The sequence below is a fragment of the Cervus canadensis genome, chromosome 6 (genome assembly GCF_019320065.1).
Source record: "Cervus canadensis isolate Bull #8, Minnesota chromosome 6, ASM1932006v1, whole genome shotgun sequence".
NCBI lineage: Eukaryota > Metazoa > Chordata > Mammalia > Artiodactyla > Cervidae > Cervus > Cervus canadensis.
This window is the reverse complement of record NC_057391.1, coordinates 11216460-11243065: the sequence shown is the minus strand read 5'-3', so window position 1 is coordinate 11243065 and position 26606 is coordinate 11216460. Positions and strand designations below refer to the sequence as shown.

Sequence of the window (26606 nt, the reverse complement as noted above, 5' to 3'; positions counted from 1 at the left end):
CAAGCTTGCTTTTCATTCAGACGGGCCTGAGTGAGTCATCATTCTTGTTAAACTGTGTAACTAGCTAAGGAGCCCCCTCATCTCGCTGGCATGCCAAAGAGCAGCCAACTCTGTCCTCCATCCTGTAGAGTGGCCGCTGTGAGGAAACAGAAAGATCAGAGGATGGGAAATTAAGAGACTGGGCCTGGGTTCGAGGCTGACTCAAGTTCCCAAGCATCCCCAAGAGCCAAGCCTTGGCAGAAGTCTGGAATACTTTGCATAGTGTGCTTTCTCCTTCACTGGTTATGATCTGGCTCCAGTGAAGATGACAGATGAAAGCAGCCAGAAAGGTAAAGGCAGCTGCTACCTATTCAGGGTATTCTCCTGCTGTTTGATGGAAGCTGATTAGTTAGGTGCAGAGGATTCAAAGGGCTTCCCTGGCGGCTCAGTGGTAAAGAACCCGTATGCAATGCAGGAGATGTGAAGACGTGAGTTCGATCCCTGGGTTGGGAAGATCCCCTGGAGAAGGAAATGGCAACCCACTCCAGTATTCTTGCCTGGGAAATCCCACGGACAGAGGAGCCTGGTGGGCTATAGTCCACGGGGTGGCAAAAGAGTTGGACACGACTGAGCGACTAAACAACAAGAGGATTCAAACCCTCTCTGTTCAAAGGGCCTCCAGGGAGATCTGAGAGTCAGTGGAGAGGACGGGCAATTCTGGACACAGCACTGTGCTTGGAAGTCTTAGCCATCTCCTGGGGCGTTTCTCAGTAGACACATGTCTGAGTCCTGGGGAGAACAGAAGGGCTGTAAGTAAAAGCTAAAAGAACTGTTCCACCAAAAAGTTTGCTTATCTGGGCATAGACAGACATGTTTTGGAATCAGGCAAAAGAGGCATTTGTTCCTGCTGTGCTACTGACCTCTGTGCATGGAGAAAGCTCTATGGTGCTGGCATCAATGACTTGAAAAGCTGCAGTGTGGGGGAAGGGATTGGTACATGGAGAAAAAAGTCTTTTGAACAAATAGGGAAAAAACAATTGGACATCCACAGGTGAAAAATGAAGCGTGACTCAGACTTTGCACCATGTGCATAAGCTGGTTAAAAGTGAAAATAGACCTAAAGGCAAAACCTAAAAAAAAAAAAAAAAACTAGAGAAAACACAAAAGAAAATTTTTGTGACCATGGTTTTGGCAAACATTTTTAGATCTAATACCAAAAGCACAAACCCATAAAATTAAAAATTGATAAATCAGACTTCAAAATTACGCTCTTCTTCAAAAGGCATAGGAAGAAAATGAAAAGACAGAACTTCCGTGGCGATCCAGTGGTTAAGACTCTGCACTTCCACTGAAGGAGTCACAGGTTTGATCCCAGGTCAGGGAAGTTCTGCATGCTGTGCTTTGCAGCCAAAAAAAAGACAAGCTACAGAGCTACTTTGGGAAAATACTTTCGAAAAACATCTGATAAAGGACCTGTATCTATGATATACAAAGTACACTCAGAATTCAATAATGAGGAAACATACAAAAATAATTACAAAATAGGCAAAGTATGTGAACAGACACTTCTCCAAAGAAGACATAGAAATGGCAAATAAGAGTATGGAAAGCTGCTCACCATCACTGGTTACCAGGGAAATGCAGATTAAAACTAGACACGTTACACAACCATTGGAAAGGCTTAAAAGCAGCCAAAGGTGTAATTTTAACAGTATTAAGTGTTAATGAGAATGCTGAGCAGTTGGAACTCTCATGTTGCTTGTGGGAAAGTAAATGGAATAATCACTCTGGGAAACAGTTTGGCAGTTTCTTATAAAGTTAAGCATACACTTCACTTATAACCCAACAATCACATTCCTAGATATTTACTGAAAAGAAGTGCAAAACATGTTTATACAAAAATTGGTACACAAATATTCATAGCTAAAATATAGTTGCTAAAAACTGGGAGACAGCCCATGTCCTTCAACTGGTGAATGAACAAAGAAACTGTGGTATATCCATATGATAGAAAACTACTCAACAGTGAAAAGGAATGAATTACTAACACATGCAACAGCATGGATAATTATACTAAGTGAAAGAAGGTAGACTCAGAAGGCTCATACCAAAGGATTCCATTTATAGGACATTCCCGTAAAAGTAAAATGACAGGAAAAGGGGACAGCTCAGTGGTGGTCGGCAGCTGGGGATGGGGAAGGGGGCTGACTCCAGAGGGAGTTTCTGAGGTGAGGGAAATATTTTGTATCTTGATGGTGATAGTGGTTGCAAGACTGTCTGCATTTGTAAACAAATAGAATTTTCTACTCAAAAAGGTGCTTTTACAGAATGAAAATTATGCTTCGATTTTAAAAACGGGAAGTGAGGGGACCTTCCTGGTGGCCCAGTGGCTAAACTCCGAGCTCCCAATGCAGGGTGCCTGGGGTTCGATCCCTGGTCAGGGAACTAGATCTCCTAGGCTGCAACTAAATATCCTGTGTGCCACAACTAAGACCTTTTGCAGCCAAATAAGTTGTTTTTAAGAAAGAAAAAGTGAAAATGGGAAGAGGGATTCAATTTTCTTCTTCCCTCTCTTGGCCTTCCCTGTTAGTGGCCAACATTCTGTCCTCAAAGCTATTGTTCTCTGGGGGTGGGAGTAATTTCTCAATTCGGCCACCCTGAATGCTGCTTTGTTTCTGGGAACAAAGTCAACCCACCAAGGATGACCAGTGCAGGCCCATGTCTGTCTGTCTCCTGCTGTCCCCCGTGTCTGGCTAAGCCTGCTCACCCAGGCCTTTCTAGCTTCCATTCCCCTCGCTGCCTGTTCACCGGGGCCGTCTGGAGTCCCAAATCTTTACTGCCTAGGAGTTGTGTGGGCGAAATATTCTGCTTGGAAAGAGGGAGGCTCCTCACACTCAACTTTCCGCAGCTATCGCCCATTAAACGGCCGTGGGTCCTGGGCATGTATGGTCTGAGAGCCAGCCGACATCTGTCTCATCTCAGCCCTGATACAGCCCTGATCCAGGCCGTGCCCATCACTGCTGCAGGCTCTTCTGGTCATGGGAAACAGGCAGCTGTCAGATGCTTCAGGGTGAGCTTGATGAACAGCTGGGGCAAACTCATCACACTGAGTGTGACTGGTCCAGGAGGGGAGTGTGAACACTCTTGCCGTGACTCCCTAGTAAGTGTGAACCCCCTAGTCCTACACAAAACTGTGAGTGGGGGTGTCCCCCTCACACGGGGGGGGGGGCGGGGACTGTGGGACACGCTGATGTCCACTTGCAGAATGTGAACTCACTGATTTGTGCAGTGAACAGAACAATGTCTCAGTGTGGGAGATGCTGTGGGGACTCTGAGCCCACCGTGACAGCTTGGGGAGCATCATGGTGACTCCCACAGCCAGTGGTGAAAACACTGGGGCTTCTGTGGGTGTGAGCACCTTGTGGAAAGTGTCGGGAGCACTAGAGATGCCATGTGTGAACTCAAGGTTGAGACCATGGTGAGTGCACCATAGGACAGTGAGCTGACCTTTTTAAAAAAATATTTACTTGTTTATTTGACTGCCCTCCCTATTAGTTGTGGCGTGTTAGTTCTTCTTAGTTGTGGTCTTAGTTGGGATCTAGTTCCCTAACCAGGGATTGAACCCAGGCCCACTATATTGGGACCATGGAGTCTTAGCCACTGGACCACCAGGGAAGTCCTAAGGTGACATGTTTTTTAACTTTGAGGAGCATGAACACCGTGAGCATGTTACACAAGGTGGAGGGCTCTAATGGACATGTTTTGGGGTATCTGCTCCCCACCTACAACCTCTGAAGAGTAAGCACACCCTCATGAGACCGGGTTGACCAGCAGGCCGCAGTGTGTGCAGCTACCGTGTGACTTGCCTAATTCTGAAGGTTTCTTTTTCTTTCATTTTCTAAGCTGGAGTTGTTATAGTTGTTCAGTTTTGCCCAGCTCTTTTGGGAAGTACTGATGTGGTTACAGGGTGAGAGGAAGTGATTCATGGGTAGGTTTGCCGAAGAACAAAGGGAGGGTAAATGCTGAGGTTGACAGCTATTAAAGTGGTTTTTGATATCAAGATTCAACTACTGGTATCAAAATTAGTTAGAATCCACTGGGATTTCCCTGGCGGTCTAGTGGTTAAGAATTTGCCTGCTAATGCAGGGGACATGGGTTCAATCCCTGGTCCGGGAGGATCCCGCACATCACAGAGCAACTAAGCCCATGCGCCAGAACTGCTGAAGCCTGTGTGTTTAGAGCCTGTGCTTTGCAACAAGAGAAGCCACTGCAGCAAGAAACCTATGCATTGCAACACTAGTAACCCCTGCTCGCCATAACTAGAGAAAGCCCACACACAGCAACAAAGACCTAGCGAAACCAAAAATAAATACATTAATTTTTTAAAAAAGAATCTGGATTTAAAAAAGTTTAGTAGTTAGACATTTCAGGTTGACTCCTACTCAACCTGAAGTAGGAGTTGTACTTTTCGGTTTGTATTTGTGGTTCTATTTTTGGTGGGCATGTGTCATTTTTCACTTCCTAACATCCATTCTTCCTACTTCTGGTGACAGCACCACAATTTTCTTTAGGAAAAATCAGTCCCTGTGATTCCAGTGAGATGATCTACCCCTACGTCCAGGAGTGGATTAATCAGAGCTTTCCACCCCCATGGTTACAGTGACTGGGTCAGGAAGGGGCCAGAGAGAGAGCCTTTCCCAGGACTTCTGCTGGAACACAGAAGTCATGCTTTTTCAATGGGAGATTTGAGACGTGCTAGAAAGGAGCCTGGATCTTCTGGAAGATACCACATGGGAACAGCGTCTGTTTCAGTTACTGTTGCATGACAAACTACCCCAAATCTTAGTGGCTTAAATGATGATCAATTTTCTCATATCCTCAGAATTCTATAGGTCAGGGTCTCATGTAGGGCTTGACTGGGCAATTCAAAAAACAATGACTTGTTTTTTATGACTTGGATTGAGGCCACCCCGTGGCACTCATCTAGTAGATGAACTGGTCTGTCCTGGAGGGTCCAGGACAGCTACACTCCCATTTTTGGTGCCTTCATGGTGAGGGCTGGAAGACTGGGCTCAGCTGGGACCTCCTACCATAACACCGACACCAGGCCTCTTCAGTTTGGTGGTCTCTGGGAAGTTAGCTGGCTTTCCCCAGAGCAGACATCCCAAGTGGAAGTTGTATGACCTTTTCTGACCTAGCCTTGAAAGTTCACCTCGTTCTTGGTTACAAGTCAGTCATAGGCCAGCTGAGATTCAAAAGGAGGGAAATTAGATCCTAGTTCTTGACGGCAGAGGAAGGCAATCACCTTGTACATGAACATGTGCAATGGGAGCTGTTGGTGCAGCCAGCTTGGGAAAATACAGACTCTGCTACAGCCTCCTGGGGAAAAAACCATCTCGGAGAAAGCAGTTGAGACGTGGATGGAGAACAATCCTGATGATGTTATTTGAGTCCCTGGATCCAATTTTTCCCAGGACTTCAGTTTTCACAACCATCAGATCCCTTTTCTGTATAATCCAGTCTGAGTTGTGCTTTGACTCTTGCAACTGAAAGCTCTTTTACTCTTAGCGTGTATGTGTGCGTGTGTGCTGAGTTGCCTCAGTCGTGTCTGATGCTTTGCAACCCCATGGACTGTAGCCCACCAGGCTCCTCTGTCCATGGGATTCTCCAGGCAGGAATACTGGAGTGGGTTGCCATACCCTCCTCCAAGGGATTTTCCCGACCCGGGGATCAAACTTTTGTCTCTATGTCTCCTGCATTGGCAGGCGGGTTCTTTAGCAGTGGCGCCACCTGGGAAGCCCCTGAGTGTGTATATCAGTAACCTATTACAGTACAACAAATCACCCCAAAACTTAGTGCCTTACAACAATGATTATCATTTCTTGTGATTCTGTGGGTGGCGAGGCCATTCTTTTGCTGGTCTTACCTGGCTCACTTATGCAAATGCTGAGGTAGAAAGTTCAAGATGTCCTCATTCACATGTCTGGCTGTTGGCTGGGGGTCTCTGTTCTCCTTCATGTGGTCTGTCATCCTCTAGGAGGACAGATTGACTTCTTTATTTGGTGGTCTCAGGAGAGAGTTCCTAGGGAGTCAAGGTGGCAAGATCTCTTGAGTATCATTTCTGTCATTCCTTTGTTCAAAGCAAGTGACAAAGTCAGTCCAGGTCAAAAGGGTGAGTAAAGAGACTCTACCTCATAATGGGAGAGTTTCAAAGAATTTGTGACCATATTTAATCCACCACAGTATGATAGATAGCTGGATCGTATTAGATAGGGACATTTTTGAAATTAGTGTGTGTATGGGAAGGAGGATGTGTTTGCCAGGCAGGCAGAGCCAGAGTATTCTAGCACGTTCTCACTGAGGAGCACACGGCTGGAGTGTATTTCACCTTTCTGAGCCTCAGTTTTCCCTCTGTAAAATGGGTGTCATCATTCCTGTCTCACAGATCAGCTGTGAGGCTGAAGATGGGATGATGATCACGAATGTGCCTTGTAAATTACAGGGTGCTGAACATTATCATCTGAGACCTGAGAAGCAATAGTCAAAGTGGGCCTGGGTGGTCAGAGAGGGCAGGAGCAGGGAGACTGAGATGGGGCATTGAAAAATGGGGGACATTCACATGGGTGGGGAGGAAGATGGGAAGCTGAGAAATAGAACTGTAAAGGCACTGGGTGGGAGAAGTGACAGACTGTATCTGGGACAGGGAGGAGACCAACAGGGTCAGAGAGTGAGCTGTCCCACTCCTGTAGACTCTGAGTATCTCGACTCCCATACATACTGGGTCAGCAGCCCCTGAGGGTCGTTCAGAGCTGCAGTGAAGTCCTCCAGTCCCCTGGGATCAGCAGTGGCGCATCCCTACCCAGGCCTGCAACGCCTCCTCAGGCCACAAGGGGGCGATGATGGGAGCATACGCGAGGTGGTCAGAGTAGGAGACAGCTCCCTTCCTCTGGAGCCACCAGCATGATGTCAGACCCCTCCCAGTATTCCCAAGTTTCTCTTCCCTCGGCAGGGTGGAGACCCCTGGCCATAGGCTTGGGTCACAGATGGCCTGGCTAAACTGGATTCCAAGCCCCTCGATCCCCTGGACAAGGGTGGGGGTGATTGATGGGTTTCCCTGTGTTCCAGGGGAGGGCTTGGAGCTGCAGCAGACTGGCCTGGCCTGAAGGAGCCCCAGGTGGCCACTCATGGTTGGCGCTGACCCAGCGAGGCCAGGCCCTGGACAGTCTGGATCTGTGGCCGCCTCCCAAGCCCTCACTATCCTGAGGCCCTGGCCAAGGAGAGGAGCAGCCTCTCCCTCAAAGGCATCCTGGGAGCAGGGGGTGGGGGTGGGCGCAGATTCCACCAGTCTAGCCCTGTGCGGTTAGCTGCTCAGTCCCTCTTGGGGACAGAAGAGGATTCTTCAACGGGAGAGGTGGGAGGAGATGAGCTAGGAGGACGCCAATGGCGGTCTTGTTAGCAGAGCCCGGGGATTCTAGCTCAGCCCTGTGCCAACCATGACAAGACCCTCTGGCCATTTACCCTACCACCCTACCCTTGGGGCAGGGTAAATGGGGCCTGAGATGTGAGTTCCTGACCAAGCAAGGACACCTAGGCAGGGATCATGGCCTAAAGGGCTACACTTTGCCAAGTCCTAGGCTTCCTGCCTCCTGCTACAGAAAGAGAAGAGAGGCTGGGGAGACCTTTTTCACGTACTCTGTGGTTCCATAGAGTAGCAGCCCTGGAAAGAAGTTGATTACCCTGACTTTGACCTCTTGTCCTCTGGTTTACCTCCACCACACCTTCCTTTCCTGTCTGCCTTGCTCTCCTTATCCAGTCTTGGTGGTCAAGTGACTTCTCTGGCTTCTGGCCTAACCTCTGGTGAGAGTCTTTGGGGCTGTCATTTCTTCTGTCCCCTCCTTTCTGTTGTATTCAGTGTCAGCATCTTATCAAACCTTGAAAGAGCTGGTGGGGGCCTCAGAGCTCTCAGTCTGAACTCCTGCTGCGTAGGAGGTCCAGGGTCATGTGGGTCGTTACTTGTCCAAGATCACACGTCAGAATTAGCAATAGAATCAGTACTATACTTTTGGCCTCTGATCAGGCTATTGGGGCTCAGCTTTTGTCCACGGACCAGCAGAGTTCTTAGGGTCTTCACTCGGTTCACACTTTGCCTTCACTTAGTTCAGACTAAAGCTGCTTCATGGATTGGCTCTGACTATAATTGAACCAGACTTGGTCTAGCTACAGAATCTCTGGGCCAAAATCTGGGGGCCAGGAGGCTCCAGGAGAAAAAGCAAACCAGGTCTGTGCCTTGGATCTGCTTAGGGGCTGTCTTTACTCAATATCCTTCCTCCACCCATCCGCTTCTACCCCAACAGCTCCTGTCCAGGATGATGCTCAGGGAAGCAGAGCTCCTAAACCCTTGCTTGCACCCGCACCCACACCCACACACATTCACACGGGGAGAAAGACATATATATATATATATATATATATATATATATGAGTGAATGAGTGTTAGTCACTCAGTCATGTCCAACTCTTTGCAGCCCCATGGAGTCCGCAAGGCTCCTCTGTCCATGGAATTCTCCAGGCAAGAATACTGGAGTGGCTGGCCATTCCCTCCTCCAGGGGAACTTCCTGACTCAGGGATCGAAACCCAGGTCTCCTCTACTGCAGGCAGATTCTGTACCATCTGAGCCACCAGGGAAGCCCATAAATATATACATACTTATGGCAAACACACAGGCACGTACCTATAGAGAAAGGCACAAACACACACAAGCATGCACACACAGCTGAATGAGTGTGCCCTGCAGCACTGTGGGATCATTTCCATACAGGGCTTTTTCCTCTGAAATCATGATGTCTTCTCCCTATGTCCTCCCAGTACTGAGTCTAGAGCCTGCTCCAAACAGGTGCTCGTTGATAGTGTGTGGAAAGAGGGAGCTGACACTGGTGTGGAGGGCCACATGAGCCAGGCCTCCATCTCCAGGCCCCACATAAGGCAGAAAGCCCAGCCTAGGCCCGTTGAGCCTGGGATGTAAGGCAAACCTTGGCAACTCCTGCGGTCTCCCTGGTTCACCCCCTCCCCATCTTGTGCCTTCACCCAGGACTCTCTCCTTGGGTGGTCCATAAACCAGCCCATCAAAATCACCTGGGAGCTTGTCAGAAATGCAAAGTCTCCAAAGGAAAAAAAAAATGCAAAGTCTCAGGCCTCGCTTCAGATCTACTGAACCAGAAAGCCTGGGTGTGGGGTCCAGCATCTGTGCTTTCACAAGCTCTCCAGGGGTTTCTAATGCATGCTACAATTATAGAACTGCTGCCTGTGAGGAGAGGCAAGCTCATGCCGCGGGGGAAGGCAGCTAAAGTCTGGAAACACGAGCAGCTGCTTATGCCACCTGTGTGTAAGGTGGCTGCTCATTGCTGGTGGGTGCCCGTACCCAAAGTACTCTCACACGCACACACACACTCTCTCTCACACACACACACTTGCACATATATGAGCATCTGGCATGATCTCAGAGAATCCATATGCAGGGATTCCTCTCAGATCCATTGGGTATAGGCAGGCACCCAAATGAAGGCAGGAAGGGGTGAAAGAACTGTTCTCCTCCTGGCCCCACAATCCCTCTGCCCCTTGTCCCTTCAGAGGGTCCCTGAGTGCTCCCTCAGAGCCACAGAGGCCGAGTTGCCCAATCAGACAAGGCAGCCCGGGTTGAGAGGCCAGGTGATCCGTGTGCCTAAGAGAACTCGGGGTATGTGCTAAGGGCAGCAAAGTTCTTTCTCTGCATAGGTGGGCCGGGGCCAGGGAATGTTGGGGATCAGCAGGCAAAGCTTAGGCAAGAGCATACCACCCCGAGCCATGAAGCGCCACCCACACGTAGAATTCCCCAGAATTGGCCCCTCCCCAGGGCTGCTGCCCGAGCCCCTGCCTCCCCACCCATCCCTCTGCTCTGGTGTATGGAGCCCCCAGGCAGCTGCCCACCTGGCCCATCCCCAGGCCCTGCGGCATCTCCCCCTGAGGGTCTGGAAGTGAAATCGGGCCTCTGGAAGCCGCTGGGGATGTGGGGAGGGGAGGAGAAGGCTGAGCTTCCTCAGGCTCAGATCTGGTTTCGCGGCTGCTTCCCGTGGCGCACTGCCACAGGCTGAGCCTCCAGCTGTGCTATATAAGGCCCGGTGGCTGGCCTGCTGGAGAGAGGAAAGCGTGGAGCCCCCAGCTGAGGAGTCCTGCTCAAGACACGGTGAGCCCCACTCCTGTTCTCCTTAGCCCGCCCCTGCACCCCTCAGCCTGGCTCAGCTGCCCCTGGGCACCCCTGGCCAGCTGCCTCACTTCCCGCAGACAAGACTCGCCTTTCTTCCTTGGAGCTGGCCCCAAGTCTTCTCCCTCCCCGACGTGAGGATAGGGGCCCTCAGAGGGCCCCTGTCAGGGTCTCTTACCTCTGGGTACTTTCCCTTTTTCCTGCGGTCAGCCAGCCTTCTCTGTCTGAGCGCTCTGAGACCTGCGGATTGGGGAGCCTCACCAGCAGAGCTTATGCTGAGGAAACTTCCGTGGGCTGCCAGATGGGAAATGGTTTTTCCACAAGGTGCCTCAAGCCACTTTGGCTCCAGACAGTCCCAGAGCAGTCCCAGACTGAGGGCCGTGCAGGCCCTGGGGAGCGCTCAGCCCTCGGCTCGGAGCCCACAAGAGCTGGAGACCCTGGAGACCCTGCACTCCGTTCTCAGGGCTGAGAGACAGGTAGCGGAGTTAGCGGCCTTAGAGCTGGATGGTCTGCAGCGTGGGCTTGGTCTGTTCTTCTTCTGGGACAACTAAGTGCTTTTGAATCTTTTTTTCCAGAAAGGAGGACTCTCCCATTTCTCACCACACCCTGGACTTTGGAGGTTGAAGTGAATCCCTCTTGAATTTCCAGGCACTGGTCAGAATCTGGGTTGGCCAGAGGTCTGGGGAGAGAGAAAATTGAGCGGGAGCCTGGGTCCTGGCCCTATTACCAGGCCAGGGGAGAACAGGGGAGCTCCTCTTCCTGTCCCTGCAGCCCCTAACCCCCACTCAGCAGTTACTGGGGGGCCCTGGCCTCTCCCGTGGGTCCCCTCTGCTCTCCTCCAGCAGGCTCCTGGCTGTGTGACTCCTAGGCAGGCCAGAAATGTGTTCCATCTGCAGCCTGTGCGCATCTGGGAATGTGTTCATGGAGCTGGTGTGTCTGAATCATCTGCACCCTCCAGCTTGCCGGTCCTGTGAGAGGCTGCTGTGGTGGGGCCGGGGCTGCCCAGCCTTCATATGTAGCCCTGCTGTGTAGGAACGTGAGTCCCACCAAGGGCAGCAAAACAGGTCCCCAAGCCTGGGTCTTGGAAGTGAGTCACCCAGAGGATGCTGGGGGTGAGCCCAGGCACCCCCTCACTGGCAAGGAAACATCTCACCCCGACTGTCCCTTATGTCCCATCTCGAGGTGGGGTCCTAGCACCTGGACCTGGGGTTTGAATCCAGGTCTGCCTCATGTGAATGAGATTCTGACTCTCTGCCTTTCCCAAGCTGCCCAGATTTGCAATGTGGGCAGGTATCATCCTCACAAGACTTCATTCTGTCCACCTTTCACCTTTGATAGGTCAAGAAATAGTTCTGGGGACTTCCCTGGCAGTCCAGTGGTGAAGATTCCATACTTCCAATGCAGGGGGTGCAGGTTCAATCCCTGGTTGGGTTACTAAGACCCCACATGTGGCAAGGTGCAGCCAAAAAAATAAATGAATAAAAAAGTTTTTAAAAGAAAGAAAAGAAATAGTTCTGCTCCAAACCTCGGAGTCAACTCAGAGATGTGGAACCTGACGAGCTTTGTTTCTTTGCAGGTCACTGATCTGAGAAACTTCTCAGGGATTGCATTCCAGGGACTCCAACTCTGTGAAGGAACCCTCACTCAGCTCCTGCCCCTTTCCCCACAGGACCGGGGGAAAGATGGCGGGGACCAAGGCCTGCATGTTCTTTCTCCTAGTTTTGGAGATCACCTCAGCGTTGGGTACAGGCTAAGTATCTCCTGTCTCTCTAAGCTGCTACTTGCCATAGGGAAGTCACATTTGGCCTGGGACCCAACTCTGCACCTGCCTTAAACTATAGCCGTGGCACTAAGACCCGAGGCTGGTTTATCTATTTATTCATAGTTTATACCCTGCTTGTTTTCCTAAAGGGTTTAAGATAGGTCCCAATGTTAAAACTCACAGGACAGAATCTTTTAAATGAGGAGAGGGATAAGCTGTCATTCAGAAGGAGGAAAAAAGATAAAGAGGGTCACCACTGCCCCCTGAGTGCTAAATTTAGCTCTGAGCTTCCTGATAGCCAAAGCAAAAGGAATCCCTGAGTTGTCACATCCGGATTTAGGGTGAAATCTGATTTTAGTTTCATGAAAATTCATTTAGACCCTGTAGCCAAATTTCACAGAGACACTAGAACCCCTTCTGGTCTCCTTGTCCTTGGACCCCATTCTCTGGTGACTGCAAGTTTGCCAGGGAACAGGTGGAGAGAATTTACCCGGTGGGCTCCCCGAGGCATCTGAGCATCAGAGCTCACAGCACCAGGCTGCATACTCTCTCCCACCTCCCTTTCTTTTTCTGATTTCTAGCCACATACTCAGGTAAAGCAAAAAATGCTCAGAATTCTCCTTAGAGCTATGAGCACTGCAGGCTTTGTGACTGCAGATGCAGGAACAAGGGCTGTCTGAGCATCTTGCCAAACCCTCTATGTGCCCACCTCCTGCCTTGCTCTTTCTACCCTGACAGCTGTTGGTGATGAAGATGATTGACATTCAGCAATCTGAAGGGAAACCAGATTAATTTGATTAAAAGAGCTACCATCACCCCCAGTTAAGCAGCAAAGAGAATACTAATTTGACTCTCCCATGAGAGTGAATTGCCTTTTGAAGCTTTTGCAGGCCTCTGCTGTCCTCTCACCTTTCTGTTTTGGAGCCTCCAACTCAGCCTCAGGTGGGTTGGGCCTGGAGGCTCACTGCCTGTGGCTCAGAGGTCCCCATACCCTTCCTCAGGGAGAGTTTGCCAGCTGTGGTCAGAAAACTAAAGGACTGGGACTTCCCTGGTGGCCAGTGGTTACGACTTCATACTTCCCGTGCAAAGGCACTGACTCAGTCCCTGACTGGGGAACTAAGCTCCCACAGGCTGCATGGTGTGGCCAAAAAAAAAAAAAAAATTAAAGGTCCACTCCTCCAGCCAGATTCTATGAGGGTGAGGGTGGATTCCCAAAGTCAAACTTTGCCAGGAGGAGGGAAACGGACATCTGTTGTCTAGGTCTTGAGCTAAATGGAGTTGCTAATACTTTATTCAGCAAACATTCTGTGCCAGGCATTATTCTAAGTGGATTTTATGAAGACGCATATTTAATCCCTATAATCATCTGAGATGGGGACTATTATTATCCTTACTTTATGATGAGGGGTCAGATGAGTTAAGTACCTGGCCCAAGGTCACACAGTCAGGAAGTGGCAGTGTCCGGGGCTCATAGTCTCAATCGCCAGGTACTTCAGAGACTTTGTGTTTCCTTATGGAATCCTCATGCCAACTGGACCACCACATGTGCAGTGGAAACTAATATCTCTGTTTTACAAGATGAGGAAAGTAAGGTTCCATCTGCCAAGAAGGATGGGCTCAGATCCTACAGGAGCAGCCCTGGCTGCCTTGCAGCATCCCCTGGTCCATTTTCTAGAACAAACGCAAAAAGAGAACCACACTGGTTGAGCATGCACTGCATGCCAGGTCCCTTTAGCTTCACCATCACCTTGAAAAGGCACCATGACCCTGTGATGCAGTGATTGTTGGAGCAGCTCTATTTACAAAAAATAATAATTTATTTTAATTGGAGGCTAATTACTGTACAATATTGTGGTGCTTTTTGCCATACATTGACATGAATCAGCCATGGATGTACATGTGTCCCCCCATTGTGAACCCCCCTCCCTCTTCCTTCCCCACCCCATCCTACCCCATCCCTCTGGGTTGTCACTGGCTTTGAGTGCCCTGCTTCATTCATCGAACTTGCACTGGTCATTTATTTTACATATGATAATATACATGTTTCAATGCTATTCTCTCAAATCATCCCACCCTTGCCTTCTCTCACACAGCCCAAAAGTCTGCTCTTTACATCTGTGTCTCTTTTGCCGTCTTGCATATATGGTCGGTCATTACTGTCTTCTAAATTCCATATATATATGTGTTCATACACTGTATTGGTGTTTCTCTTTCTGACTTTTACTTCACTCTGTATAATAGTTTCCAGTTTCATCCATCTCATTAGAACTGACTCAAATACGTTCTTTTTTGTAGCTGAGTAATATTCCATTGTGTATATGTACCACAACTTCCTTATCCATTCACCTGCTGATGGACATCTAGGTTGCTTCCATGTCCTAGCTATTGTAAACAGGGTAAAACTCTATTTTATGAGGAAACAAATTTAAAAGAATAAAGCTTTTGAGGTCATATAGCCAGTCAATGGCAGAGTGAGACTCTGAACCCACGCCCAGCACTCACGTTCCATCCCCCACATCACACTGCTTCCCTACGTCCTGAGAGGCTAGTAGCAGGGCCCTGCTAGACCCCTGTAACTTTCTTGACTTCTCACTTCTCCTCCTGGCCCTCAGGGAGGCAGATGATGCTCACTCAGTCAGTAAGAAGAGTCCAGCCTGGGAAGAGGACCTCAGGTGTCTTTGTCAAGCCTGCTAACCTCCTGGACAGTGAGTTGTGGCTGGAGCAGGGAGCATGGGGGTGAGGGGGTTGCTCTTAACTGAGCTTGTTAAGAGAATCTCTGCAGTTGGGGGGGCGGGCAAGGTCAGGGTTCCATAGACAAAATGCTTTGCTCAGTTGTGTCCAACAATCTTTGCGATCCTTTGGACTGTAGCCTGCCAGGCTCCTTTGTCCATGGGATTTTTCAGGCAAGAATACCAGAGTGGATTGCCATTCCCTTCTCCAGGGGATCTTCCTGACCCAGGGATTGAACCCACATCTCCTGCACTGCAGGCAGATTCTTTTACCCACTGAGCCATTTGGGAACTTCCACAGAAATCTACTTTTAAAAGGCATTTGAGGACTTCCCTGGCATCCAGTGGTTAGGACTCAGTGCTTCCCCTGCAGGAAGTCTGGGTTCAATCCCTGGTCAGGGAACTTAAAAAAAAAAAGGGTACTTGGCCAACATCTCTGTCCAGGCAGAGGGACCAAGTATATAGGACAGCTCAGAAGCATGAAGCTGCCTGATAGACCCCAGGAATGCTGTAGGGCTTGCTCGGGCCAGAGCGCACACAGGCTGGCAGGGAGAAAGCAGAGAGAGGAGGGTGGAGGTACCAGCTCATCAGCCCCTTAATACCTGGCTAAGGGTGTTAAAGCTGGGAGCGATGTGGCCCCGGCTGCATGGAGAAAGCTCACCCTGACTGCAGTATTGGAGAGGAGTGGGGATGGATTAGGGAAGCTGGAGGTAGACACCAGGCAGGAAGTCACTGACATGGTATAACCAGGCTGCTGAGAATCTTTGGCAGCGGGGTGTGCGGAAGGGTGAGAGAGTCTAGAAATGCTGCACAGAGATGTGATGGGGCCTGAGACCAGTGAGGGGCAGGTGAGGGGTAGCGGGGATGACTCCCGGCGTTGAGCTCACCAGGGGCTCCCACCTGGCTCCCACCTGGCTCTCTCTGGCTCTCTCTCAGGTCCCGGGGAGTGGACGACCTGGTTCAACATTGACCACCCGGGTGGGCAGGGTGACTACGAACGGCTGGATGCCATTCAGTTCTACTATGGGGACCGGGTGTGCGCTCGGCCCCTGCGGCTAGAGGCTCGAACCACCAGCTGGACACCTGCGGGCAGCACTGGCCAAGTGGTCCACGGCAGCCCCCTCGAGGGCTTCTGGTGCCTCAACAGGGAGCAGCGACCCGGCCAGAACTGCTCTAATTACACTGTGCGCTTCCTCTGCCCTCCAGGTGAGCCTGGCCAGTCCCCACTCCCTGCTTCTCACCAGCCTCCCCACAGGGGGAGGCCAGGGCCTGCGTCTGGCTGTGGAAACTCTGTATATCGCACACATACACATGCTTCAACTCCACAATAACCCATTAGTTCCATGAGAGCCATAATGTTCTCAACAGTGTTCTGTGTTGATGGATAGTTTCCTTTCAATCCATTTTACTGATGGGGAAGACCACAGGCTCTGGAGTTGGACTGCTTTGAATCTGGGCCCACTGTCTCTATGTGTTCCTTAGGCAGATTTTCTGAAACTCTCTGAGCCTCAGGTTTCTCACATGTGGAAGAGAGGTATTAATATACCTTCATGGGGGGTTTTGGGCTTCCCTAGTGGCTCAGACAGTAAAGAATCTGCCTGTAATTCAGGAGACCTGTGTTCAATCCCTGGGTCAGGAAGATCCCCTGGAGAAGGGAATGGCAGTATTCTCGCCTGGAGAATTCCATGGACAGAGAAGCCTGGTGGGCTACAGTCCATGGGGTCGCAAAGAGTTGGACGTGACTGAGCGACTAATATTTTCACTTTATGGAGGTTTTTATGAGCATTAAATTAGATAATAAATGCAAAGGGCTTAACGCAGGTGAACGCCCACTAAGTTTTCATTTCTATTTTAGTTCCTCTGTGCCAGACACTGCTAGTTATCTCCATTACTCAACTTTCACAACTGACTGTGAGGAATCTCTACTTTGACAAGTTATTCCAGGTTCACAGAGGTTAGGGAACTTCTTGGAATGACACAGCTGGTCAGTGGAATGCTGGGATTTAAACCCAGGCCTGTGTTCGCAGAGTTCAAGAGTTCATGCTCTTTCTGTCCTCTGTCCCCATACTGGGTAATTCAGAGCCAGCTGCAGGCCTGTCCATTACTGACTGTGCGTCCTGCCTTCCTGGGGGTCCGCCATTGCACACGGCCTGACCCTGAAGGCAGTCACCTGGATCGGGCACCCAGGCTGGGCAATGTCTCAGGGTGAGGTTCGAGGCCCCCGTTTTTTTGCACACAGGCCTCAGATCAAGGATGAGGAGTGTAGGCAGAGGGGCCTTGATGTTGCTGAGGCCCCTGGTCTTGACTTCCCAGGGCCCCTTCTGCAGGAGCAGGAGCTGTTTTCACACAGGGAGAGAGTAAAGATGGTGCTGTCCTCCACATGCAAGGACAGCACATCAAAGTCCCAGCGCTTGGCCAGTAAGTCCCTCTCAGGGGCACCTATAGCCCATTTGGTGGTGTCATTGTGAAAATTAAGAGACATCACTTCCTCAAGTCTCTTGGTGTCCATCTGTTGGAAAATTCCTTGCAGGAAATATAAATATCAAAGACATCTAGGATGTAAATGGAGGCGTGGATCTCTGAGAAAAAGCAGCCTCAGGGTCGGGCATCCTGATGGAGTCCCCTTGGGAGGGAAGTCAGACCGCCTGCTGGTCTTCTTTGTAGGATCCTTGCGCCGAGACACGGAGCGCAGCCTCTGGAGTCCGTGGTCTCCCTGGAGCAAGTGTTCTGCTGCTTGTGGTCACCCTGGGGTCCAGACCCGATCACGCACCTGCTTGGCGGAGACGGTGTCGCTGTGCAGTGAGGCCACCGAGGAGGGCCGGCATTGCATGGAACAGGCCTGTTCAGGTACCACCCCTGCTCCTGGTACCAGGTAGGGCATGGGGCTGGGGCTGAAATAGCCTAGAAGAGGTTAGAGGATCAGACTGAGACAGGTTCATTCATTCATTCATCCACGCATCAAGTAATTCTGTGCACTGATGGGGGATTTAGGGGATAATGTGGGAGCAGGATCAATCATCATCACTTAGGGGACTCAGTTCCGTCCTCCTAGAGGAGGTGTCCTGAGCTAAGTCTTGAAGGATGAGTAGGAATTAGTTACGCAGGCTGCTAAGGAGGGTAACAAAGGCCTAAGGATGAGAAGGAGCATATGAGACTCTGCAGGTGGGACATGGCTGAAGGAGGGCCAGAATCCATACATGCCGTCCTGATGTGGCCTCTTTTTCCACAGCCTGTGACCTTACCTGCCCCATGGGCAAGCCGAATGCTGAGTGTGATGCGTGCATGTGTCAGGACTTCGTGCTCTATGGGGCTGTCTCCCTCCCTGGGGGTGCCCCAGCCCCAGGGGCTGCTGTCTACCTCCTGAGCAAGACACCTAAGCTCCTGACCCGGACGGACAGCAGTGGGAGGTTCCGAGTCCCTGGGTTGTGCCCCGATGGCAAAAGCATCCTGAAGATCACAAAGACCAAGTTTGTGCCTATCCACCTCATGGTGCCTAAGACTAGACTGAAGGCAGCTACCATCAGGGCGGAGTTTGTGAGGGCAGGTACTGAAGTTCTCTGGGGTCGGGCTGGGGAGGAAGGCTGGACTTTTAAATACAAGGATTCTAGTACTCAGAGCTGGCTTCCCAGCTTTCCCAGAGTAAAACTAAAAAATCCACAAGTTCCAACATCATCTGGCTCCCCACCCCCCACCCATTACTTACCGTCTCTCCTCTTCTCTCCTCTCCTATTACAGTCCCCACCACCCCCACTGAGTCACTCTACTACAGTTACAAAGGCTTCCTATCTATTCCTCAACTACACAGGTGCACACCTGCCTCAGGGCCTTTGCACTTGCTATATACTCTGCTTGGAGTATTCTTCCCCCAGATAGTGGCATGGCTTGCTTCCTCAGATGTATAAGTTCTTTCCTGCCAACTAATCTAAAAGAGTCAATGACAGTATAGTGTAAGGCTTGGAGGTCATAGAGAGAGAGGCTGGGGAAATTCAGAAACAGTGCAGAATGGCCAGAAAATTCTGCTGGAATCAGAAGACAAGGTACTGCACTATTTGCAACAGCCAGCTCTGTCTCAAGGGCAATGCTGGGGAATCTTGCCTGGTACAGAGTCCCCTTGGCTCGCCACTGCCTCACCCAGATACTGCCCAAAAGGCTATGGGAGCGGGTCCCATCTGAGTGGATGGAGGGAGTGGATTCTGTTAGGACCATTAGAAGCGGGCTAGGGTGTATGTGTGAAATTGTACAATTTTAACACATGTCAAAATACCTGAGGGGGCAAGGCTCTGGAGAACCTGTCACAAAGAAAAACCCCAGACACCGTTTCTCATCCCTGTCTCAGAAACGCCGTACATTGTGATGAACCCTGAGACGAAGGCACGAAGAGCCGGGCAGAGCGTGTCCCTATGCTGTAAGGCCACAGGGAAGCCCAAACCAGACAAGTATTTCTGGTGAGTATGCTGCCACGTATCTGGCCTGATTCTCCTCTTGGAAAACCAGAGCTTTCTTGCACTGGGTCTGGAGTTGTCAATCATGACAATAACCAGCAGAATAAAGTTACAAGTAAGGCTCTGGTGTGGCTTCCCAGGCACTGCAGTGGTGAAGAGCCTGCTGCCAGTGCAGGAAATGCAAGAGACGTGGGTTCGATCCCTGGGTCAGGAAGATCCCCTGGAGTAGGAGATGGCAACGCACTCCAGGATTCTTGCTTGGAAAATTCCATGGACAGAAGAGCCTGGAAGGCCACAGTCCATGCGGTCACAAAGAGTCGGATGTGACTGAGCGTGCATGCACCCCCACACACAAAGCCCTGGTCCATCATCAGGGAATGGACACTTAAAAGTGGGGGCCAGTTGGGGACTTCTCTGGTGGTCCAGTGGTTAAGACTGCAAGGGGTGTAGTTTTGATCCCTTGTCAGGGAACTAAGATTCTAATATGCAGTGTGGTTCAGCCAAAAAAAAAATGTTTTTTTAAAGTTGGGGCCAATAGGGTTGAGGCCACTCAGACAACCAGCAAGCCCTGTTGTCCTATTGAAGCTGGGGTCCCTACAGAGCCACTGTGGTCTTGGGGTCCTGACTCTATATCCTTGGGACACAGAACCAGGTTTCCCAGTCCTAACTTCCCAAAGGCAAACAAGGTTAGAGTTCCCAGTGGCTGTCCTTTACCCTTCACAAACATTTTACAGCCATTATCTTATTTGACCCTCTCAACAATTCTATCGGAGAAGGCAATGGCACCCCACTCCAGTACTTTTGCCTGGAAAATCCCATGGATGGAGGAGCCTGGTAGGCTGCAGTCCATGGGGTCACTAAGAGTCGGACACGACTGAGCGACTTCACTTTCACTTTTCACTTTCATGCATTGCAGAAGGAAATGGCAACCCACTCCAGTGTTTTTGCCTGGAGAATCCCAGGGACAGGGGAGCCTGGTGGGCTGCCGTCTATGGGGTTGCACAGAGTCGGACACGACTGAAGTGACTTAACAGCAGCAGCAGCAATAATTCTACAGATCAGCTAGGAATCATAGCATCTATTTCATATGAATGGAACAGGAAGTTGAAGCTCAGAGGTGAAAGGATTCATCCAAGGGTCCATAGCCAGCCAGCAGAGGGGCTGAGACTGCGAAGCAAGTCCCCTGGCTCCCAGGCCAGTCAGTGCTCTTGAATGAGTCAAGTCAGTTGCAGAGTTGGCATCTGCAGGGAACTGTCCATCATCTGCCTGGCTCCTGACACTGTCCTTAAGGATACCAGCCCTTCCACTGCCCCCTCAGGCTGTCCCTCTCCATCCCTTGCAGGTACCATAACAACACACTGTTGGACCCCTCCCTCTACAAGCATGACAGCAAGCTGGTGCTGAGGAATCTGCAGCGGGACCAGGCCGGGGAGTACTTCTGCAAGGCCCAGAGCGATGCTGGGGCTGCGAAGTCCCGCATCGCCCAGCTGACTGTCATAGGTAAGCCTGGCAGGGCCCCTGGGGAACCCCTGCCACAGCGGGCATAACCGAACAGTCAAAACGTGGGCTGTCCTGGGCTGGGCGCAGTGCTGTGCTTTCTGGGACACAAAGATGGCACAGACCTGGGTCCTACCCTCCCAGATCTGCCACTCCAGGAGGGGTGGAGAAATAAGGGACAAGTCAGTAGAGAGAGAAAAAATGCAGCTGAAACAGGAGATAAGGAGTTGTGGATATTACAGATGAGAAACAGAGAACTTCCAGGTGGGAAGGACTGTTGTGGCTTGTTGCTGGAGGCTTAAACGGTGGTTTTGGCTTTGGTCACCCACTGGGATCAACTATTGAGTTTTTTTTTAACTTTTAATTTTGTATTGGGGTATAGCCGATTAGGGCTTCCCTGGTGGCTCAGTGGTAAAGAATCTGCCTGCAATGCAGCAGTTGCAGGAGATGCAGTTTCGATCCCTGGGTCGGGAAGAACCCCTGGAGGAGGGCTTGGCAACCCACCCAGTATTCTTGCCTGGAGAATCTCAAGGACAGAGGAGCCTGGTGGGCTACAGTCCACAGGGTCACAATGAGTCGGACACGACTGAAGTGACTTAGCACGTGTGCACAAATAACTGATTAACAATGTTGTGGTAGTTTCAGGTGAAGAGTGGAGGGACTCAGCCATATGTGTACATTTATCCATTCTCCCTCAAACTCCCTTCCCATCCCGGCTGCCACATAACACGGAGCAGAGTTTCCTGTGTTATACAGTAGGTCCACCTGTGAGTTTTTTAAAAATATTGTTGCCTGGGTTTTACCTCCAGGGAGCTTGATTTTATTGCTTTGGAATGTGGCCTGGGAACACTCAGGTTAAAAGCTCTCCCCAGGAATTCTAATTCGTGGCCAGTATTGTGAACCCCTGATGTTAAACAATGACCAGGGTCTGTGTGTAGGGAGGTGGGGGAGTTCCAGATCAAGGGCCAGCGTGAGCAAAGTTAGAGAAGCAGGCAACTGAGGGGGCTTTACAAGAAAGGGTGACCTGATTAAAGCTGGCTTCTAGAAGTGAGCTGGAGGAGGGGAGACCAGAGGGCTGAGACCAGTCAGGAACCTGTACTTGCGAAGTGAGGGGGAAGGAGGATATCTTAGTAATTGGCCTAAACAAAACCAAACAAAAGGCAGGAGGAAGTTTGTTGGGAGGAATCTGGAATATTTCACAGACTCCAGTGAGCAACACAGCTGAGGACAGACAGGACACAGGGCACTTGGACCTTGGCGGATGAGATGTGGAACCCTGTCAACAACCGCGGTTCCCAGCTCGTTATACCAGCGCTCCCTGCTTGTCACAGTTATTCTTAATACTTCACATGTTTAATATTTTAAACTAAAAAGTAGTTTACTATTCTAAAGCTAAATTTATAGATAATAACTATATGTGATTTTAAGATATCTATATGGACATGCTCCTAATGACGTAAAATGGAAATATAAAAAAATAATTTTAATGCAAAATCATATGTGTTTAAAGATGTAAGTGTTCATGACACAAGAACACCCACCAGGAAGTCAGACACTTGCACTTGAATCCAGTCACCATGAATGTGACGTGTAGTGGGGCATTGTTTCACATTCCTTGGGCAGTTGTAGGGAGGTGATTTTTCTGAGACAAGAAGCAGTTCTTGGTATTTTACCAAGCTAAACAAAGTACAATCTTAGCTTGATTTATATGGTAGTTGCATCCTTCAAAAACTCAATGCATGGTAAAACCATGTATAAAAAACCAGGTTCTGATCATTTAAACATGCTTTCCATGTACATGAATGTCTATAGAATATGTGAAAGCAGAATGCAGTAAAATTCTTCATGCCACACAGTGCCAGGCACTGCAGAAAACAGAGCTACAAGCCCGCCCCGCCCATGATAAGCCAGTAGCACTCCCAGTTTTGGTGGTAATTCAGAATACCCTCACAAATTTTCAAGGTCCCTCCAATGACAACCATTACTATAGTGGTCTCTGCAAGGAACTCTGTTTCTCCAAGGATAAAATGGAATTAGTAATGGCTATCCATTCTCCCTCAGAGGAGTTCTGTGAGAGTTGGGACCATGCCAGTGCTTTGAAAACCTGAGGTCAGAAAGGTGAGGTTGAGATGCCCTTCGTGTAGGAAAAGGACTTGCATTTAATGTCTGAACTATTTCCCTCCATAGCCCCTGATGAGATTCCTTGCAACCCAACCCCCGAGAGCTACCTTATCCGGCTGCCCCATGACTGTTTCCAGAATGCCACCAACTCCTTCTACTATGACGTGGGTCGTTGCCCTGTCAAGACCTGTGCAGGGCAGCAGGATAATGGGATCAGGTGCCGAGATGCTGTGGAGCACTGCTGTGGGATCTCCAAAACAGAGGAGAGGGACATCCAGTGCAGCGGGTACACGCTGCCCACCAAGGTGGCCACCGAGTGCAGCTGCCAGCGATGTACGGAGACTCGGAGAATTGTGCGGGGCCGAGTCAGCGCAGCCGACAACGGGGAACCCCTGCGCTTCGGCCACGTGTACATGGGGAACACTCGTGTGAGCATGACTGGCTACAAGGGCACGTTCACTCTCCACGTCCCTCAGGACACAGAGAGGCTGGTGCTCACATTTGTGGACAGGATGCAGAAGTTCGTCAACACCACCAAAGTGCTGCCGTTCAATAAGAAGGGGAGTGCTGTGTTCCATGAGATCAAGATGCTTCGGCGGAAAGAGCCCATCACCTTGGAGGCCATGGAGACCAACATTATCCCCTTGGGGGACATGGCTGGTGAAGACCCTATGGCTGAGCTGGAGATCCCATCCAAGAGCTTCTACCGGCAGAACGGGGAGCCCTACCTGGGAAAAGTAAAGGCCAGTGTGACCTTCCTGGATCCCCGGAATATTTCCACAGCTACTGCTGCCCAGAGTGACCTGAACTTCATCAATGATGAAGGAGACACTTTCCCTCTTCGGACATATGGCATGTTCTCTGTGGACTTCAGGGATGAAGCCACCTCAGAGTCCCTTAATGTTGGCAAGGTGAAGGTTCATCTTGACTCAACCCAGGTCAAGATGCCAGAGCATGTGTCCATGATGAAACTCTGGTCGCTCAACCCAGACACAGGGCTGTGGGAGGAGGAAGGTGACTTCAAACCTGAAAGCCAAAGGCGGAACAGAAGGGAAGACAGGACCTTCCTGGTGGGCAACATGGAGATCCGTGAGAGGCGGCTTTTTAACCTGGATGTCCCGGAAAGCAGGAGGTGCTTCATCAAGGTGAGGGCCTACCGGAGTGAGAGGTTCTTGCCCAGTGAGCAGATCCAGGGGGTCGTGGTCTCTGTGATCAACCTGGAGCCCAGGACTGGCTTCTCCTCCAACCCCAGGGCCTGGGGCCGCTTTGACAGTGTCCTCACGGGTCCCAATGGGGCCTGCCTGCCTGCCTTCTGTGACGACCAGTCCCCCGATGCTTACTCTGCCTACGTCTTGGCCAGCCTGGCTGGGGAAGAACTGGAAGCAGTGGAGTCTTCTCCCAAATTCAACCCAAATGCAATTGGTGTCCCTCAGCCCTACCTCAACAAGCTCAAGTACCGCCGGACAGACCATGAGGACCCACGGGTCAAGAAGACGGCTTTCCAGATCAGCATGGCCAAGCCAAGGCCCAACTCAGCTGAGGAGGGCAATGGGCCCATCTATGCATTTGAGAACCTCCAGGCATGCGAGGACGCACCACCCAGTGCGGCCCATTTCCGGTTCTACCAGATCGAGGGGGATCGGTACGACTATAACACAGTCCCTTTCAACGATGACGACCCCATGAGCTGGACTGAAGACTACTTGGCCTGGTGGCCCAAGCCAATGGAGTTCAGGGCTTGCTACATCAAGGTGAGGATTGTGGGGCTGCCGGAGATAAATGTGCGGTCCCGTAACATGGGGGGCACCCACCGGCGGACGGTGGGGAAGCTGTATGGAATCCGGGATGTGAGGAGCACACGGGACAGGGACCAGCCCAACGTCTCCTCTGCCTGCTTGGAGTTCAAGTGCAGCGGGATGCTCTACGACCAGGACCGTGTGGACCGCACGCTGGTGAAGGTCATCCCCCAGGGCAGCTGCCAACGAGCCAGTGTAAACTCTATGCTGCATGAGTACCTGGTCAACCACCTACCGCTGGCGGTCAACAACAACACCAGCGAGTACACCATGCTGGCGCCCTTGGACCCACTGGGCCACAACTATGGCATCTACACTGTCACTGACCAGGACCCTCGCACGGCCAAGGAGATTGCGCTCGGCCGGTGCTTTGATGGCACATCCGATGGCTCGTCCAGAGTCATGAAGGCCAATGTGGGAGTGGCCCTCACCTTTAACTGCGTAGAGAGGCAGGTGGGCCGTCAGAGTGCCTTCCAGTACCTCCAGAGCACCGCGGCCCAGCCCGCCCCTGAAAGCAGTGTCAGGGGAAGAGTGCCCTCAAGGAGGCAGCGGGCAAGCCAGGGCAGCCAGCGTGGAGGGGTGGCCTCTCTGAGGTTTCCCGGGGCTGCTCAGCAGCCTCTGAGCGACTGAGGCTTGTGATACTTCCCTTCTCCTGCCATCTCACGTGACAGTCGTGTGGGACTGATGCCCAAACTGTCACTCGGTTAATTTAAGCCCATCTGTTCTGGTGCAACTTGCGTGTTTGGTTCTTCATTCCTTCACTTACTTATTGTCTTTGTCTCGTGACCCTGATTGGCATGAAGCCCCTGAAATGTCAGAATAAAGCCCCACTGTCCTGTTCTCTCTCTACAAGAAACACAAGAAATTGGCCGTGGGCAAACTCTGTGGCTTCAAGCGTTCTTCATTTAGTGCCCTACCTGGAAATGTCTTTCATTTTCTTTTTTGCATGGTTTTGCCCACCTCTAATGATAGCCGGATGTTGAAGGTCAAATAACCAATATAAAGCATATTTCTTGGCCTGGCTCCATAGGATGTAAGCAAGGCCTACATCACAGTTCATACATATAAAAGGTGGTGAAATAAAGAAATAAACTATATTGTTATTTGAAATGTTACTAACATTTCTTTGCTGAATCTGGAACTCCAGTGCATGTTCAGTGTTACAGTGTTGAATATATGGTAATCATATTTCCTCTGCCAAATCTGGGAAAAACATCACCTGGTATCCACAACTGCACTCCGTTGCTAACTATATTAATTGTTTCCTTTTATATTGTTCTTGCTAGAAGCCCAGTGTGGCCCAGCACAGATGTCAATAAATGCACATTTTGTACTTGATTTTGAGGTCACTGACCTGTCTTTACCATTAAAGTGAGCTAACTGCTCAGAGGGACAGAGGGGTCTCTGGAAAATGGTCACAAGGTGGCATGAGGCATAGCGCCGCCTAACCCCAAAGTTACAGGGCTGGGTGACTAGGCACATATTCTAGTGGTCAAGTTTGTTCTCATGGGTCATATTTTCCATTTGCAGAGAAGAGCAGAGATTCCTGGAGTAGAAAGCATGTTCTGGGCCCCTGAACAAAGCTGAAAACATGTCCTGATTTTTTTTTTTTTCATCCCTTCCAATACTGGGGAGCTTATACAATGGTTTGGCCCACGGTCCTTTGGCAACCCCCTACGGTGTGCTGCCTTCTCCAGCTGGCTTGGCTGGCCTCACTCAGAAGGATGGGCTTTTTATTTTTTTCATTCCAAGCTCTTCTAAAGATGCCCAGCTTTTCCAGACACCAGACCTCTGTTGTGTATAACAGCCTCTGTCCCTTGAGTAAAACGACTGGTCCAAATGGACAGTTTTTTTTTTTTTTTTTTTGAAAAGGTGTTTGGTTTAAAATAGTATATCAGAGGCCTAGATGGTGCCAGAGTGATCCTGGGGGCATCCACAGCCAGGGTTGAGTAAGATGCACTGACTGCCTCTTTGCCAACCTCTCCAGAATCTATTATGAAAGAGGCCAAGGGGTGAGGAGAGGGCATCACTTACAATCAGGA

The 26606-nt window shown here is 50.4% G+C and overlaps 1 protein-coding gene and 1 long non-coding RNA gene across 5 annotated transcripts in view; one reads left to right on the top strand and one right to left on the bottom strand.

Moving 5' to 3' along the window:
* LOC122443044 overlaps positions 1-11253 on the bottom strand; it is a 46717-nt gene extending 35464 nt beyond the window's left edge. For all 3 annotated transcript variants that reach the window (XR_006269882.1, XR_006269881.1, XR_006269880.1), the window contains exons 1-2: positions 10396-11253; positions 5906-6061 (exon numbers count right to left, since the gene is read on the bottom strand). This is a non-coding gene — a long non-coding RNA (uncharacterized LOC122443044). The remainder of the gene's footprint in view (positions 1-5905; positions 6062-10395) is intronic.
* Positions 9914-25902, top strand: LOC122443041 (cartilage intermediate layer protein). 2 transcript variants are annotated; one of them, XM_043470802.1, is made up of 9 exons: positions 9914-10199; positions 11794-11960; positions 14592-14684; positions 15645-15914; positions 17373-17555; positions 17938-18252; positions 19045-19153; positions 20493-20650; positions 22835-25902. In XM_043470802.1, exons 2-9 carry the CDS (start codon positions 11900-11902, stop codon positions 25192-25194), a joined length of 3549 nt encoding a protein of 1182 aa, XP_043326737.1. In that variant the 5' UTR covers positions 9914-10199; positions 11794-11899; the 3' UTR covers positions 25195-25902. The 2 variants fall into 2 exon arrangements, with proteins under 2 accessions (XP_043326737.1, XP_043326738.1); XM_043470803.1 differs by lacking the exon at positions 15645-15914 and having other exon boundaries at positions 9915-10199.
* Positions 25903-26606: the final 704 nt, after the last annotated feature.